The sequence below is a fragment of the Cygnus olor genome, chromosome 1 (assembly GCF_009769625.2).
Source record: "Cygnus olor isolate bCygOlo1 chromosome 1, bCygOlo1.pri.v2, whole genome shotgun sequence".
Lineage (NCBI taxonomy): Eukaryota > Metazoa > Chordata > Aves > Anseriformes > Anatidae > Cygnus > Cygnus olor.
The window spans coordinates 59025855-59042360 of NC_049169.1; the positions used below are offsets into that span (position 1 = coordinate 59025855).

Sequence of the window (16506 nt, forward strand, 5' to 3'; positions counted from 1 at the left end):
GCAACAGACTATTATTATTATTATTTTAATTAAAAAGAGAGAATTTCTTGCAGGGTTATCTAGCGGTCCGTGGCTGACCAAAGGTACCAAAACTGTTGCTGCTGCTCCCCTTTGCAGAGTGATGCCAAGAAGGGCATTCTCACCTTTCTCCCTGTAGCAGAAGACATCCCAGGTTTCGCTCAGGTTGACTCTCCTCCCATAGTCCACGATGCCGACATACCCAGCGCCGCAGTTTGGGGAGGAGAAGGCAGTGGGATACCCCACCCGTTCGCTGTCCAGCCAGCCAGCAGCACACAAGTGGTACTTCGCCTGCAGCCGGAACAGCCAAAAGGGAGAAAGCACAGAAGGAAGAATTGGGTGGCGGGTCCAGGCACTACCAGTGGATAGGTAAAGCCCCCTGGGGTGCTCCAGCAGCACCCGACCTCCCAGCCCACTTTTTGGGAATCTGAGTAAGTTCTCTGTCTGCAGGCTGCCCAGCTTCTGCTGCTCCCGAGACTTCCAGCCTTCTGCTGCTGCAGAAGGAGGCTGGTTGTGGTCTCTCTAAATGGTGAGCATCTTCCTTCCTCCCTCCCTCCCTTCGCGGGGAAGGAGCTAGAAAAGCACAGTCAATCTGACTCACCCTTCTGAAAATAAATTTTACAAACCCAAGGTGTGATGTTCATCCCACTGACATCAACCAAAAGACAATAATGTGGAAATAGCTCTGTTATGTTAACAGCAATTGGAGAAAAGATTCCCAGAAATAAATAAATAAATAAATAAAATAAAAATCACAGCACAACTCTGCAGTGTACATTTCTTTAAGAAGACCTAATAATTAAAACCCTCATGAAACCCTGACTTCACCATCTGGAAAATTAGAAACAAGAATCTGGCAACTGAATCGTTTTCAGTGTCATATGGGCTGGCATGAACACACTAACCAGTCCAAAAACTGCTCCCAGCCAAACATATCCTGGGGGGGGGGGGGGGGGGGGGGGGGGGGAGGAGAAATAGGAGGCAAAAAGAAGCTTATAAGCATTGAGCAGCTCCTTTGCTCCTCCCTCTCTGTTTACGCTGTGGCTATGTCCATGGCAGCGATCTCCTCCCACACTGAGGCTGCGTCACCTTCTGCGCGTACAGCAGCTGGTTATATGTAGCGATGGTGGCTGACTCGTTGGCGCAGGCCTCCTTTGCTGTCTCGTAAGTCATTTTGTACTGCCCTTGTGGGGACCGCAAATGGAAAACTCCAACGGTGGTATCTGTAAAGAGAGAGAGGAACCAACTTTTCCTGGTGGGGCTTCCATTTCTGGATTAAAAGTCAACTCCACGGTAGGGAATACCTGTGACTTTTATGCAATGTAGTTAGGACAGACCGGGGGTCATGGGTGATATTTCTATCTGGAATGCCTTCATCTGCAGCTTCATAAATCCAGTATTGTGAAATATTTATGCACATGTTCTAAGCTGAATCATGCTTACATCTCATTGTTTCCAGAGGACATGGGTAGAGGACTGAGAGGGCTTCTAGACACAAGGATCCTGGCCAGACCCACTGACACCGGCGCAGTGGCACACGGACGAGGATGTCCCTGTCCCATGGCATGCGCTGTGTGCCATCCTCACCTTGGAAGTGGAGATCAGCACAGTCCGCGTCAGGGTGGCACTGCCCGTTGTCTTGCAAGCAGCGGTTGAGAGGAAGCTGCATCACCGAACAGTTCAGCCCATCACCAATGTAGTTATTTTTACAGTCGCACTTGCGTTTGTCCTGGTTGGAGAGAGAATGAAGAAGGCCAAGCCAAGTATTTAACTGACATAAAGTGGTACTTCAAGTGACGTTCTGAACTGCTGGAAAAAATGTCACTTGCTGTCGCCAGCAATGGGCAAACAGAAAAGTTGCTACTAACAGCCGTGATTCAACAGCCTGCAAACTGTCACACTGTCTTTTGCTCCTTTAAGCAAAACATTTATGCACGTACTTAGGTGCTTTGCTAAATTAATACCAAGGCATAATTCCATCCGCAAAGCTAATAACGCATCAGAGAATTATACGACATGGAATTAAGAAAAATGGATGACACACCAGTCAAAATGATATTTAAATGACTGGGCATGGAAGCATGAAAGGAGTTTAGCAGTCCACTAATTGTAATACATGGAGAACTATAAACCAAGCAGGAGTTGGTGACATCCAGGCATTGCGATGGTAAACAGCTGGAACAGATTAGCAGCAAGGCTTTTCTAGATAGTTCCTGGAAGATGCATCAGGCAAACCACCAAAACAGAACGGACAGATGATCCCAAAAGCACCAAGACAAATACTGGATCAAATCACTGCCACAAGTTTTCCTGAAGAACTTTGACCTTGCATGCCAAGAAGTCTGTGTCATGTGTCTGCAACTGCTATCTAAGTTGCGTCTGGTCAACCAACAAGTGATGTTATTCTCCCAGCTGTTCCTAGATTTAGCAATCAAAATACCTACAATTTCATGCTACCAAACTCCTATTGCAAATAGGGATAACCAATTAGGGAGAGCTAAAAAGAGAACAGAAAAATTGCACGTGCAAAATGTCACAGTTGCTGTTGTAGTGGGTTTACGTGGCAAGGTTTTGGTAGCAGGGGGCCATAGGGGTGGCTTCTGTGAGAAGAATCTAGAAGCTGTCCCATGTTAGGTAAAGGCCCCACTGCTGACCAGAGCCGAGCCAATAAGCAATGTTGTTTGCGCCTCTGTGAGAACGTATTTAAGAAAGGGAAAAAAAAAATGCCATACCACACAGCAGCTGGGAGAGTGAGAGGAGTGAGAAAGTGAGAAACAGCCTTGCAGGTGCCAAGGTCAGTGAAGAAGGAGGGGGAGAGGTGCTCCAGGCGCCAGAGCAGAAGTCCCCTGCGGCCTGTGGTGAGGACCATGGTGAAGCAGGCAGGCCACCTGCAGCCCATGGAGTACCACGGTGGAGCAGGATTCCACGGTGCAGCCCGTGGAGGAGACCACAGTGGAGCAGGTGGACCTGCAGCGGCGGAGGCTGCGGCCTGTGGAAGACCCCTGCCGAAGCAGATTCCAGGCCAGACCTGTAGCCTGTGGAGAGGAGCCCATGCAGGAGCAGGTGACCTGGCAGGAGCTGCTGCCCGTGGGGGATCTGTGCTGGAGCAGTTTGCTCCTGGTGGATGGACCCCGTGGTATGGACCCATATCTGGAGCAGTTCTTGAAGAGCTGCTGCCTGTGGGAAGCCCACACCGGATCAGTTCGGCAAGGACTGCGTCCCGTGGGAGGGACCCCACAGCATAGGGGATGAGAGTGACCCTGAAGGAGCAGCGGAGACGAAGTGCCATAGACTGACCACAACCCCGATTCCCCTGTTCCCCTGTGCCACTCAGGGGGAGGAGGTTAAAGAGGGCGAATGGGGGGGGAAGGTGTTTTTGGTTTCTTTCCTTTGTTTCTCACTTCTCTAGCTTGTTAGTAATAAGCAATAAATCTTACTATCTCCCTATGCTGAGTCTGTTTTGCCCGTCACAATAACTGTTGAGCGATCTCCCCATCCTTATCTCAAACCTTGAGCCCTTTGCATCTTATTTTCTCCCCCTTTCCCTTTGAGGAGGGGGAGTGAGAAAGTGGCTGTGGTGGAACTCGGCTGCCCACCTGAGTAAAACCTCCACAGCTGCAGCACCTCTTTCCTTAGAGCAAAGGTTTCAAATTCTTTCTCACTCCTCAGCTGAAAGGATGCCAAACTGATGTGGAAAGTTACGTAAAGACTGTTTTGGAAAACAGGGGGCTTTGAGAGGCACAGAGCATGGAGCAGGTGGGAAAAAGACTTCTGTTGGCACCAGTAAGAAGTGCCCCAGACTTCCCATGGAAACTAAAATTATTCAACTTACAGGTCCTGTGACGGTGCAAATGGCATGTTCATGGCAGCCTCCGTTGAACCCGTCAGCACAAGGGTTTATAGGAAGGCATGTAAAGCCATCTCCTTTGTATCCCTTCTGACAGCTGCAGAAGACCTTCACCCCGTGCTGTGTGCATTCGGCTACCTTGTGGCACCCGCCGTTGTTTTGTTTGCAAAGGTCTGCAGCTGTGCAGAGATAAGAAAGTGCATCAGTGAAGTCTGCTTTTAAAGAGGATGTTCTTCACAAAGACAAAACACCTCCGAATATTTTAAGGTACGCTAAAAACACTAGAACACCTGTTTGGGTAAAAATACTGTTTGGGTGTCCTGAGGCACTCCTGAACTTGTGCAATTGCTGTTCCTGAGGGCTTTGAAGCCCTTGTCAGACATCCTTGCTTTAGGAGACATGGCACCAACACCCAGAGATTCTGCTCTGCCCCTTGGCATTTTGAGAGACCTGCCTTTTGGGGACTCTGCTCTGGCCAGGGTGACTTCGAGGATGTGAGACACCTAGCTCAGAGGTGACTGTTTCTGCAGTGATGCTACAGAGGAACTGCCTTGCCTAAAGTCAGCAAAGACAATCCTGTAAGTGCAATACTGCTGAAAACCCTGCTGTCTCCAAAACATGACTGAAGCATGGTTCTTGCTCATACTTGGGCTTGGTGAAGCCTGCTGCAACCAGCCACCTGCCTCTGAAAGCACTGATGTGTAGACCTCCTAAATTTGTTTCACTCCCAGCAGTTCAAAATTTTTAAGCTTGATAGCCACCAGCATCTCCTGGTGGATGGTAAACCTGCTTTCTTGTAGCAGCCATGAATGTGAGAGTGAGCTCACCTGTGCATGTGATCCCATCCCCGTTGTAAAGTGGCTTGCATTGGCACGTGTTGTTCTCCATGCAGACAGCGTTGGTGGAGCAGCTTGGGGAACACACTGGCAGCAGAGCTGTGAGGAAGGCAAAACAGCAGATATGAGAATGGTATTTATATAGCAATGCCCTTGTTTCAGAACAATGCCCAATGCCCTTGGGCAGAAAGGAAAGCCCTCACAGCAGTCTTGCTAACTAGACATTGTGAAAATTTTTTATGACTGCTTAGCTCTTGGATAATACCTTCCCTCACATAGCCCCAAGCACCTCCACAGGAGAGGCAAGTGCTCATATTCCTATTTCATGCAAGGGGAGGCAGGGATGTGAAGATGCTCGTTCACAGTCTGGAGCGGTTATGTACACGGCCTCTCTCTGCAAATTAGTGCTCTCGGGAGCTCCCTTAGCCTCCACTGACAGCTTCTGATATTATTAGCACTTTCTCACTCTCCTCTATGCAACCCCCCTGTTGACTTGTGAGTGCTATCAACCCAGAGCTCCAAGTGACAGGGTCCATGGAGGTGAGGCAGAGACCTAGCTTGGTTTCACACAGCCGGCCAGTCCATCCTGTTTCACAGAAACATCGTCCTGTTCCTGAATATCCTTCCTCACATTGCCCATTGTTCTTGCATTCGCAGACTGCAAAAGAAATGCAGAAAGATCATTTATACAGTTGCCATTGGGAGAGGAGAAAATAATTCCCTAGAGAAGCATCCCCTAGACTGTCAGTTCAGATACAGTATTACCTAGTAATAATTTAGCTAAGTCTAACCTCACTGTTTTTCACCATGAAGCCAGGTGGCCTAACTGCCTGAAGCAGCTGGACTGTCTCCATTCTCAGAGGTTTGCAAGCCCTAACAAGATCTGGAAAGCTGTGCAGAGGAAAATGACCTGGGGGTGTTGCCTGAACATGAACGACCCAGTAGTATGCCCAGGTGGCCAAGAAGGCCAATGGCATCCTGTCTTGTATCAGGAATAGTGCAGCCAGCAGGACCAGGGAGGTGATCATCCCCTGTACTCAGCTCTGGTGAGGCCACACCTCGAATAGTGTGTTCAGCTTTGGGCCCCTCACTACAGGAAGGACATCGAGGCCCTGGAGCATGTCCAGAGAAGGGCTACGAAGCTGGTGAAGGTGCCAGGAACACAAGTCCTGTGAGGAGTGTCTGAGGGATCTGGGGTTGTTTAGTCTGGAGAAGAGGAGGCTCAGGGGAGACCTTATTGCTCTCTACAACTACCTGAAAGGAAGGTGTGCGGAGCTGGGGGTCGGCCTCTTCTCGCAGGTAATAGGACTAGAGGGAATGGTCTCAAGTTGCGCCAGGGGAGGTTTAGGTTAGAAATTAGGAGATATTTCTTCTCAGAAAGACCAGTCAGGCATTGGAACAGGTTGCCCAGGGAGGTGGTGGAGTCACCGTCCCTGGGGGTGTTTAAGGGAAGTTTGCACGTGGTGCTTGGGGACATGGTTTAGTGGGTGACATTGGTGGTGGGGGGGGGGGGGTTGGTTGGGCTAGATGATCTTGGAGGTCTTTTCCGACCTTACCGATGCTATGCTATGCTATGCTATGCTATTCTATTCTATCTACCCTGAACTACGTTGTCTGAGCTTAGAGCTGATCCTGCTTTGGGCAGGGATTGGACTGGAGAGCTTCTGACATCCCTTGCAACCTGAATTATCCTGTGATCTTATGATTTTATAATTGGCATTAGTTCAATGTGACTCTGATAATGACTATTGAACTGCACAGTGATAGGAGTAGCAAACCTCACAAAACTACAGCAGGAAGGAGTTAATGGTTGAGATGAAGACCCAGCTTGATCCTGTCCTAACATGCAACACCTGCTAGTTGTGGGGAAGCCTTTTAGCCAGAGAGATGTAAGGTATGTGGGAAGAGAGAAGGTCTGTCTAATTAAGGAAGCCAAATAATGAGGTTAGTGAACTTTGCTGTATAGATAAGTTACCTGTAATGAGTTCTTTAGGTTTTAGACATTTTCATGACTTAAAGCTTCTGCATTCCTTTTGTTCCTTTCATATGTGGGGCGTTACCCTTTGTGCCCTGTAGCTGAAGCATGAGGGATTACTTTAATCCATAGGTGATGTCTTTCCCCCACTCTTTGGTGCTGTAATAACTTTCATGCTGAGTCCCTCTTGAAGAATTATTAATAACTCTCTCTTTTATAATATAAAGAAGTTATCATCCTTTCTTGCCTCATCTCTCTTCCTCAAATGTTCTTGTTTAATGAGTATAATGATGTGGGATTTGGTGAAATTCTCATTCTGTGAAAACTTGGTCCTGCTCAAAAGGAGTTTCATGCTCTGACTTTCTTTTAGTCCATTTACCTAGTTTTTGGTTGATGTAAGTATGCATTAAAAAGAAGGGGTTATAAGACTTTTTTTTTGTTGTTGTTAGTTTGAAACTGATCATGGTATCTATCAGCTTAAATGGAATTTATGCTATGGTGTCCTTTAAAATGGAAAAATTGGAGATAAACTTAGTCCTGAGCATTGGTATCCAAGCCTGATACCTTGCTTTCAACCTAAAGGTATCTAGCCTCTAACCCCCCAACCCTATGCATTTCATGAGCACTACAGATGTACACAGTTACGATGGAAGTGTTAAGATGGTAGCTTCCCCTCTGAAGGTATTATGTTGAGAAAATATTCGAGTTCAAAGGGTGATGTTGATCCTGGTTCCAACTCAGCTACGTTTAAGACCACAGCAAAGTGGATTATGTGAGCAGTTTCTTGGCTGCTGTCCCTCTACAAAAACTACCTTCATCTCAGTGTTTTTTATCTTTTCTTTTGCAAAAGTAGTGCAGGGCCTTGGCCTCCTGCAATCCTCAAGGAGCTGTATTGCTAAAATGCTGCCATGCCCTTTATGGGGATGTGAGAGAAGGCTGTGCTGTAGTTGAAAATGCTTGGTGACTGTGCCTCCATTTCACATTACTTACACACCATGCAAAAATAGGAAAAGCCCTGCAGGGAAAGCGAAGGAAAGCTTCTGTTCCTACTGCCTTCTCCTCCTCCATTCTGAGATCTCAAGCCATCCTTCTGTGTGAGGAAGTGCTCAAGAGAAACGGTAGTATTGGAAGGAGGAACCATTTTTTGGTTTACTTAAAAACCGATCACTGACAAAATAGCTTAGGCTTGAGGTGGGCAGCAGTATGGAAAGGAAACTTAAACGCACGTCTGCAGTTGGAGCCGTATCTGCCTGGTAGACACAGCTCACATGAAGTCCCATTGAAGCCACTGTTGCAGCGGCACTCTCCTGTCCCAGCATATCCATCATCACAGGAGCCGTGGTTATTGCATGGCATCTCTGGACCCCCTGGGCATGCTGAAAAGTGTGTTTTTTTTGTTTGTTTTAAAGAGAGAGAAAAAAAACAGAAATTGGTTGTTGAGCTCAAGTGCATGCTTATTCATTGTTGCTGTTCATTATTTTTTTGTCAAATCTTGAACATGGAAATACCTATAAATGCATCTCTGGTAGGATTTGTAAAAGCAGCTGTGACGCTTCTGACAGCAAGCTTCAGGTGCTGAGATCCTTGAGATGCTCTTACAAATCCTGTCAGAAAGGCTGTGCTCAGGGGGTCCTACCTTGGCAGTCTGGACCGAAGTAGCCCTTGCAGCACTTGGCTGTGTGGATGAGCATGGAGCAGTTCCTGCGGCACCCGTCCCTCCGCAGCCCGTAGGTCTCGTATGTGCATCGGTGGATCCCTTCCTGGGCATCACATGTGGCAGTGCAGAGAGGGGGAAAACACAGGAAGATGAGTGCTACGTGGAGGTCTGGGTTGTTCTTCTTTTCTAATTGCCATTTCTGCTATACATTGAATCAAAATGTGATGTGGGAGGCCACAGTCTTCTCACCCAGCTTGCTAAGCTCTGTTAATGAGGACAGAGGGGCTGCTCTGAAGTCAAATGAAGCACTTGCTACGGCAGATTCTGTGTGAGGCCAACGTCATCCCTTCACTATGTGGGTGCATGCGTGGGGGCAGCTTTGTCCCTGGGCCTTTATGGTGTCACTTTAGAGTATGGTTTCACTGTTGAGGTTTCACTCTTTTTGCCAAGCAACTTATTCTAGTTGTGTATGTGAATCACAAAGTGGTTGAGGTTGGAAGGGACCTCCAGAGGTCATCTAGTCCAAACCCCCTGCTCAGTCAGGGTCACCTAGAACATGTTACACAGGATCACATCCAGGCGGGTTTTGAATATCTACAAAGAAGGAGACTCTGCAACCTCTTTGGGCAACCTGTTCCAGTGCTCTGTCACACGAACTGTACAGAATTTCTTCTTCATACAGCAATGAATCCTGCCGTGGTTCAATTTATACCCATTACCCCTTGTCCTATCACTGGCCACCACTGAGAGGAGTTTGGCGCTATCCTCTTTACATTGTCCCCTCAGGTATTTATAGAGGTGAAGTACAGAGAAGAGCAAGTTAGGCTGCTTAAATGCAAGATTAATGTATTACCTTTGGTTTTGTCCCTGGAGGGCACTTAGAACCACTGAAACAGCTAGCACAGTACCCCTGTTGTACAAAATAGGGGAAAAAAATTAAACATAGTCGCAGCAAAAGGCAATTCCAAACTGACAAGAAGTGTCTGTTCGATGTGAGCGGTAAATATGAGCAGAAAAGAATGTGGGTTTGTCATGCTTGAAACAGATTTCTCTCCTTTCTCCGAAGTTGTTGTAGAATGACAACAAAATAGTTACATAAATTTAGTGCCTAGAAATGCAAGAAACAAATGTTTGTACCAGAAGAAATTTACTCCTGATCTAAACAAGCACGCAAGGGAGATATGGATATTCTTCAAATATTGACATGAGGTGCATCAGACCTGGCTGTCTAATTTGGAGTACTGGTAATCAGTTACTTCTCAGGAAACACTGACCTGACCTGATGGCATTATATCCATTTTGTTTAACAAAATCATGAAACAAAAGGTAACTGAAGCATATGGGCTATGCAAAATCACTGGGTTTATAACTGAAATATAAGTTCCAACATATTTTTTCAGACTAATTACATGAAAATGTATTTACTTCTAAGTATTTTTTGTAAGTTTTGAATTAAACTAAAGAAAATTTGGTCTTTAAACCATTTAAAAATGTTTCATTTTGGAAATACTGAAACCAACAAGAGCTTCAGAAACAAAATCACTAGCCAGGGAGAGAAGGAGGATGCAAAGCTGCCTGAGCCTGTCAGGAAATCCCTGTTTTACCACCATCACTTGGTCCATTTTTAGCAACAAGTGCCTGCCCTCTGAAAAATGCTTTCAGTGGGGTGTTCAATGTCAGTGATGAATTCCAGAAGCCTTCCTTCTTCCTATGGATGCCAACATGGCCCTCACTAACAGTGTGTGGGTACCCTGTGTGTGCTGGGAGCATCTGGAGATCTGCAAGTTTCAAAACTTCCTGTTTGTAGGTCACATTGAAGTTCGTGGAGGAAACTTCCTCCGTGCTAGCAGTGCCTATTTAGGTGTGTTGAGAAAGATTCTGTGAAAGCAAGAAATACGAGAGACCAAGGGCATGGCTCTAACCAGTGTGGTGGAGACAAAGCACAGGTGAATCCAGACTGAAGTGATGAGACTTAACCTTGGTAGTGTCAAAGCAGCTGTGAGCATTGCCCCTTGTCCTTCTGAGGACAGTGTTTGGCCTGTGGGCTGTGGCTTCGGTGTGTGGGAGAATGATCAAAAAAGCTGGACTGACCATGAATTCCACGGTGAAGAAGCTGTCGCAGCGCCCCCCCAGGCTGGGGTCCGTCAGCAGGCAGTCAATGCCATAAGCAATGCCCCCGTCGAACTCCAGCTGCCGCTGCACGATCTTGCACTGTCTGTCATTCAGGAAAAGGGCGCCCTGAGAGAGGGGATGGGGAGAGTGGTGTGAAAAATGGTGAGGCAGTTTTCTGTGGGGTCAGATTGGATCCAGATCCTGGATGGGAATCAGGGATGATCCTCCCTCTGTAGGAATGCTCTGATGCACAATGGTGTGTCAAACTATCCTGTAGGTAACCCTGATGGCTGCGGGGGCCCAAAACCAATTTGGAGACCTCTTTTCCTACAGATTACAGTGCTACAATCTCACAGATGGCAGATCCTTTCCATTTCCTAAAGCTGACAGAGTGTCCACGGATGTACCTTATATGCATTTAAGCTTAGCCACATGTGCAGAGGCAGATGCTTGCCTGAGAATGTGTGGGTGTGATCAGTTTGCAGAGGAAAAACATACCATTGTTTTGTCTTGATGGGTTGCATACTTGCCTACAATCTTAGCCTGTGAATGCTTGCAAACCAGAGTTTGCACCCAGATGCTGTATCCATGAGGCTTCTGCCAAAGCCAGGTTTGTCCTAGTTGGTTTTCATTGTGTATTTCATTGTAGGAGAAGTTAATGTGATGGTATTGTCTTTTGAGGTAACTGAGAGCTGTTTTGAACAAATAGCATCTTACAAGAGAGAAAATGACAGCTCCAAAAAATCTTGCAAACCATCTAGCCTGTTGAATGGGTTGGGGTGGCTGCTGTGGTTTTGTGGCTATTGGCATGGACAGGCAAGGAGAAATTAAGTTTTGGTGTTACTGATCCTTTCTATGGACTGTGCACAGGCACAGGGGGGTCTGCATGAGTGAATCTAATGGTAGAGGTGCTGGCAGGGAAAATACTTACAATCTCCCTGTTATCTCCACAGCTAATGCTGAGGTTGGAGCCCTGCAGGGTCTTCAGTGAGGTGGAGCGAGGGAGTTGGTAGGCCAAAACCTGGAAACAAGGGAGATGTGCATGTCCAGGCTTCCCTGTCTTTGCCTTAGCAATAGTCTTAAAAAAGCATGGGTCTTACCTCAGCGTCACGGACGATGTGGAATTTGAGGTACTGCACCAGTTTGTCCGTGTTGGATTTCTTGAAGAGGAAATCCTGCTGTTCCTGCGGCAGCCCACGGATAGCTGTGTCCGTGGGCCAGAATAGCGTGACGGGTTTGTGAATGGGATCGTTGATCAGCCCAAGCAGGTTGTTTTTCTGCAACATGCCAAAATTCTATGTGTATGAGATTAATGCTCCCTCTAAAAGGATATCGACCTTAGGAGGTGAACGCTAGCATAACTGGGATGCAGTGGCCATGTGGGCTGCCTGGTCACCAGCTTGCAAATGTCATGACTTTAAAAAACACAGTTGAGCTGTCCAAGTTGAGTTAAATGACCCAGAAGCATTTCATCTGCCCACCAAAAATCATGTTGCAGGCCTAGCTTTGGGCTTAAAGTCATACTTGGGCCAAACCTTGGCCACGTAATTTGACATGGTAGGACAGAGCTGGGCTGGAAGGGGAAACGTGGCGGTGGATCTGCTTGACATCTCCCCCATGTCTGTTGGAGGGAGCCAGGTGGTGACTGGGGGTGTCACGTACCTTGTTGTGAGTCCTTTGGCTCCACTGAGCACCATCCTGCTAGTGATATTGTGCATCCTGTCTGTGCTTTTTTGTTGTTGTTGTTGTTGCTTGTATTTGTTTAAAACCTGTGCCTGATAGCTGCTGACTCTTGTCCACTTACCTCTAGCAAATTGCTGAATAGGATGTACCCATGTTTGGCTGCAACCATTTTTAGGCTTTCCTACAAAGAAAGGAATAGTCAGGAGATTTGTCTAATAAATACATCATACGGATATTTTAAAAGTAGATATTAGCTTGCTTTCCCCTGTAAGCTTTTTGTTACGAAATCAAAGCCATTGTAAAAGCCTCATGTGGAATTTACTCAGGAATTACATTTATGCTAAGAACAGTATAAGAGGAATTTTAAATATAGTGTTAAACTTATATAAAAATAACTTGACATTGACAAATAAGGTTGTCTTAGCAATGCTGCTTTTTTATGACTTGCATGATAACTAGAGTTACAGCTAGATATAAAAGCCCCTGAGATGAGAACGGCAAAAAGCTGCACTCACCTTCTTAGGACCTGGGGGGAAATCCTGAATACGTGATGGGACCAGGATTTGGTTTATGATATGAATCACGCCATTTGTGCCAACAGCATCACTGAATATAATTTCAGCTTTATTGTTCAAATACACTGAATTCTGAAAAGGCAACAAAGATGTTTCCTGTGGAACCTTGTTGGACAGTGAGGCTTATGCCAAATTTCTTTTATAGAGTGACCCTCCTTTCTTGGAAACAAGTAGTAGCTTCTGTTTTAATAAATTACTTCTTGGTTTTACAAACATGATGAGAGAGAGAGGTTTTTTTAGAGAACACAAACAAACCAGAGCTGGAGGGTAAGACAACTCGCATCAAAGCAAGGATGGTACAACTCCAGTCTTAACGTAGCAGGTAAGTACTGAATATTTTGCCTGAATGGACAATTTTTAATTTTTTAATACTATTTATTTTTATGCATCAGAGGAGGAAAAGGAACATTACACTTTTTAAAAAGGTTAAATGAGAGCAGACAGTTTTATTATTCAGACCCTTACCTTTTCCTCACCCTGTTACCTGAGAATAGGTGATCTGTATTTGGTCCCCATGCAGAGAGGTGACGTTCCTGACTGTCTTCAGGTTGCTATACAGCAGGCTGGCACAGCCCACCATGTGGTACCGAAGGATTTGTGCCATCTCCCCTTTGGCGAGCCAGTCCCTCACCTGCAACAGAGAGCAGAGGAGTTGAGATGCAGCTGAGCAAGGTGTCTCAATCCGAAAACTCCCAGCCTTCTTACTTACTTGTGGGTTGCTGTTTAATACGTCTGTGTGAGGCACAAACAGAGTGAAAGGGCCTGGGCCAGCAATATCTCTGATAGACAAGGCCTGCCAGATTTAAAAGGACAAAGCAGAACAGAGTCGTTAGTGCACATAGCTCATGTGGAGCCAGGGCAACCCCACTGTGTGGGAGGTGGTGCCCACAGCCCTGTTGCTGCCACACGCTCAGCTCCAATCACTGCTACGTGAGGGGGAGAGAAACTTCTTTCTATGGTGTGGGCTTTCCTTCTCATCCCCGCCTGCAACCACTGTGCATAAAACTGATATTTTTTTCTCTCTTTTGTTCATTCTTTTGTTTTATAGCTTAGCCTGTTTCCTCTACAATAATGAACAGGACAACAAGAGGGAAAGCTCTCAATCAATGCTAAGTGTAGGGATGATGAAGGGGGCTATTTCCTTCTGGGCAAGGAGACTGAATAAATCCGTTAATCTTGAGAGGTCTAAAAATGGATGTTTGAATGTGTTTGTGTATGCATTTAGCTGATACATGGTTGCTCATACCTAGGCATAAATTGATTACTGCTAGTGATACAAATGGACCTGGAGTATTGTAGGCACATTGCAATAACCACTGGTAATCTGAAATAAGCAGAGAGCTCCGCTAAGGTGAGACAAATTCATTCATCTACTATGGTAGCAGAATCAAAGTTAAAATACGTCTTTGACTAGTAAGCCAATACATAGATTTATTCTGTTCTGAGCCTCATGGGTAAGCAGGTAATTTCTGCTGCTGTTCTCTGGAAAGCAGCAACAACTGGCAATGCACATCAGCAAAGCACATCAACATCCTGTGATGTTTCAGAAGGAGAACGGGAAATGGTGTAGCAAACTGGAAATGCAACAGTGGTGGTAGAAAATTGATATTTGCTCACCTCAGAATTCAGACAAGTGCTGGAAGATCTCAGACCAACAGGTAAATGCTTCAATTTTATGCCTGGTCTAGAGGTCTTACGTTCCCCTAATTTTCTTAATTATTAATTCTCTAGAAGTTTTTAATAGCAGTTAATAGTTTAAATTGGAGCATCTCTGGTATTAGTGACTGACGATTGGGACTGGTGATCCAAATCCGGTCCTGATTATGTTGAAGGGTGTTGGTACACAACAGATCCTTGCCTATTCCCACCCCCCCCCACACCCTCAATGCAAAAAACAAACAAACAAAAAAACCTTTTCTTACCTCTAAGTGAAAATAAAACCTAGATGTGTTGGAGTCCCTGAGAAGTTCCTACAACCAAGAACAAGACTTTGTAACAATGCTGCAAATCTGGAGCAACATCTATAGAATCCTACCAAATGCAGCACTTGAAAAAGAAGGAAATTTTGGCTTAGAGTGAATGTTTCCCATCGCTCCTGTTTTATCTTACCTTGCTCTATGAATTAACAGGCTTCTTTGAAACTTAAAAATACCAGTATTAATGTGCTAGTACTGCGGTCATAACAACTGTCCATCAGTGTAGTTGTTTTCTACGAACTGCAAACTGTGGGCTAGATTTACCAAGGCATCCAAGAAAAAATAGGCATGTCTTCAAGAGACAGCTGTTGTATGAAATAGCTATCTGAAAAACAACAAGCAGACATATACAATGCTTTACCTGGTAGATATTGCCTCGGCATTTAAATCCATCTCCAACATAGTTACGTCTGCAGGTGCAGGTTCTTTCTGTTAGCTCGGTGTCGTTACAGATGGCAAACTCACTGCAGCCTCCATTATTCTGGTAAGACCAAAATTTAAAATATTCCTTCATTTCCAGGTGTAATAAAACAATTCTAGGTCATCACTTTTTTTTGCACGTATATAGCTTATGAGGACTGAACTTGAGAGCAAATCAGGAAAAATTGAGAAAGTTGTCTTGTTTTCCTTCTACGTGCTTGTTTTGTGGTGTCCTTCCCAGTGATGCTTATCTCAGGGATCCTTTACTATGGGCCCTGAGTAGGAGCAGAAACTCCTTTGGGTTTATTATAGCTTTTTATGAGGCTTTACTGCACAGAGGTTTGGCTATGTTGAAGACAGATTAATTTCTAGTCTGATGGTAACATTTTAAGGCTCTTTTTTTTTTTTTCTTTTTATGGCATAATTAGCCAGGTGGAAGCAAAATAGCCAGAACATGGCACAGGAAAAAGAAAAAGCATAGGAAACAGTGGCTCATAATTTTGAGCTATCCTTCCTCCAGCTTCTGACTTTGCCCTTGCTCTTTCGTCTCAGCAACCTTTCAAGGTTAGAGAAAGTCTGCTGACAGGCCAGTCAGGGACGATGAGAATTATTGTCACTGTGCTCTGAGCACAAAGGATTAATGTGTATGGGAGAGTAGATATATCCCTGCTGCAGCCTGCCAAGAAGCAGAGCAATGTGGCTGGTGCAGAGCACCACATTGCTCATGAACACGTGGTTAGCAGTGACTGTGTGAAACGGATGTGGCTAATTCTCAGTCTGCAGTGACAGATGAAGGTCGGGATGGGGAATGTCACGGGAAAACCTCGGTTGCAACTTGTGGAGTTGGGGAGGCAAAGAAGAGAAATGATTTGCATGGAGAATTTTTTTTTCTTTTGACCTTCCGATGAAGAAAAGTTTTAATCTCCCCACCCACCTACCACCCTGTGTCCTCGGTCATGGTTCAGTAACCTGCCTCTGCTGCAGCTTGCAGTGTTGTTATGCACTGTATGATGCATCTACAGGGATGTATGTCGGGCTGTGGGGCTCTGGCTTTTCACTTGCTCCATGGGAGCTTTGCTCCAGGTGAGAGAGTGGCCTGGGACCTCCACTGGAATCGTCTACTCCAGTCATGCCCAGGCCTCCAATTGTTTGCCCTAAAATGGATTTCACTGGTAATGACCCAGCAAGGGTGAGGACTTGCTGCTCTGATTTGGCTATAAATATTTCAGCCTGAGAAGGTGATGTGTTGGACTCTTGGTCATTCCTCTTGATCAGGCTGCCCAGATATGGTCCCAAATCACACTAGTGGGCTTAGTGACAGGAGAATATTAAAAATACATGGTGGTTTGGACCTATCATAGGTTCTTTTCTTTGGTTCCCAGTCACCTGGCTCCTAGAACAGCTAGA

At 45.7% G+C, this 16506-nt stretch overlaps 1 protein-coding gene across 1 annotated transcript in view; it reads right to left on the reverse strand.

Annotated features, from left to right (window-relative positions):
* Nucleotides 1-16506, reverse strand: part of STAB2 (stabilin 2) — an 89484-nt gene that overhangs the window by 10779 nt on the left and 62199 nt on the right. Inside the window, exons 45-62 of the mRNA XM_040560551.1 lie at nucleotides 15041-15160; nucleotides 14626-14673; nucleotides 13413-13496; nucleotides 13188-13334; nucleotides 12644-12775; nucleotides 12250-12309; nucleotides 11546-11722; nucleotides 11377-11466; nucleotides 10425-10571; nucleotides 9187-9243; nucleotides 8313-8436; nucleotides 7903-8052; nucleotides 5255-5359; nucleotides 4693-4800; nucleotides 3851-4044; nucleotides 1606-1747; nucleotides 1108-1241; nucleotides 144-309 (exon numbers count right to left, since the gene is read on the reverse strand). Coding sequence (XP_040416485.1) covers nucleotides 144-309; nucleotides 1108-1241; nucleotides 1606-1747; nucleotides 3851-4044; nucleotides 4693-4800; nucleotides 5255-5359; nucleotides 7903-8052; nucleotides 8313-8436; nucleotides 9187-9243; nucleotides 10425-10571; nucleotides 11377-11466; nucleotides 11546-11722; nucleotides 12250-12309; nucleotides 12644-12775; nucleotides 13188-13334; nucleotides 13413-13496; nucleotides 14626-14673; nucleotides 15041-15160 — 2185 coding nt within the window. The remainder of the gene's footprint in view (nucleotides 1-143; nucleotides 310-1107; nucleotides 1242-1605; nucleotides 1748-3850; nucleotides 4045-4692; nucleotides 4801-5254; nucleotides 5360-7902; nucleotides 8053-8312; nucleotides 8437-9186; nucleotides 9244-10424; nucleotides 10572-11376; nucleotides 11467-11545; nucleotides 11723-12249; nucleotides 12310-12643; nucleotides 12776-13187; nucleotides 13335-13412; nucleotides 13497-14625; nucleotides 14674-15040; nucleotides 15161-16506) is intronic.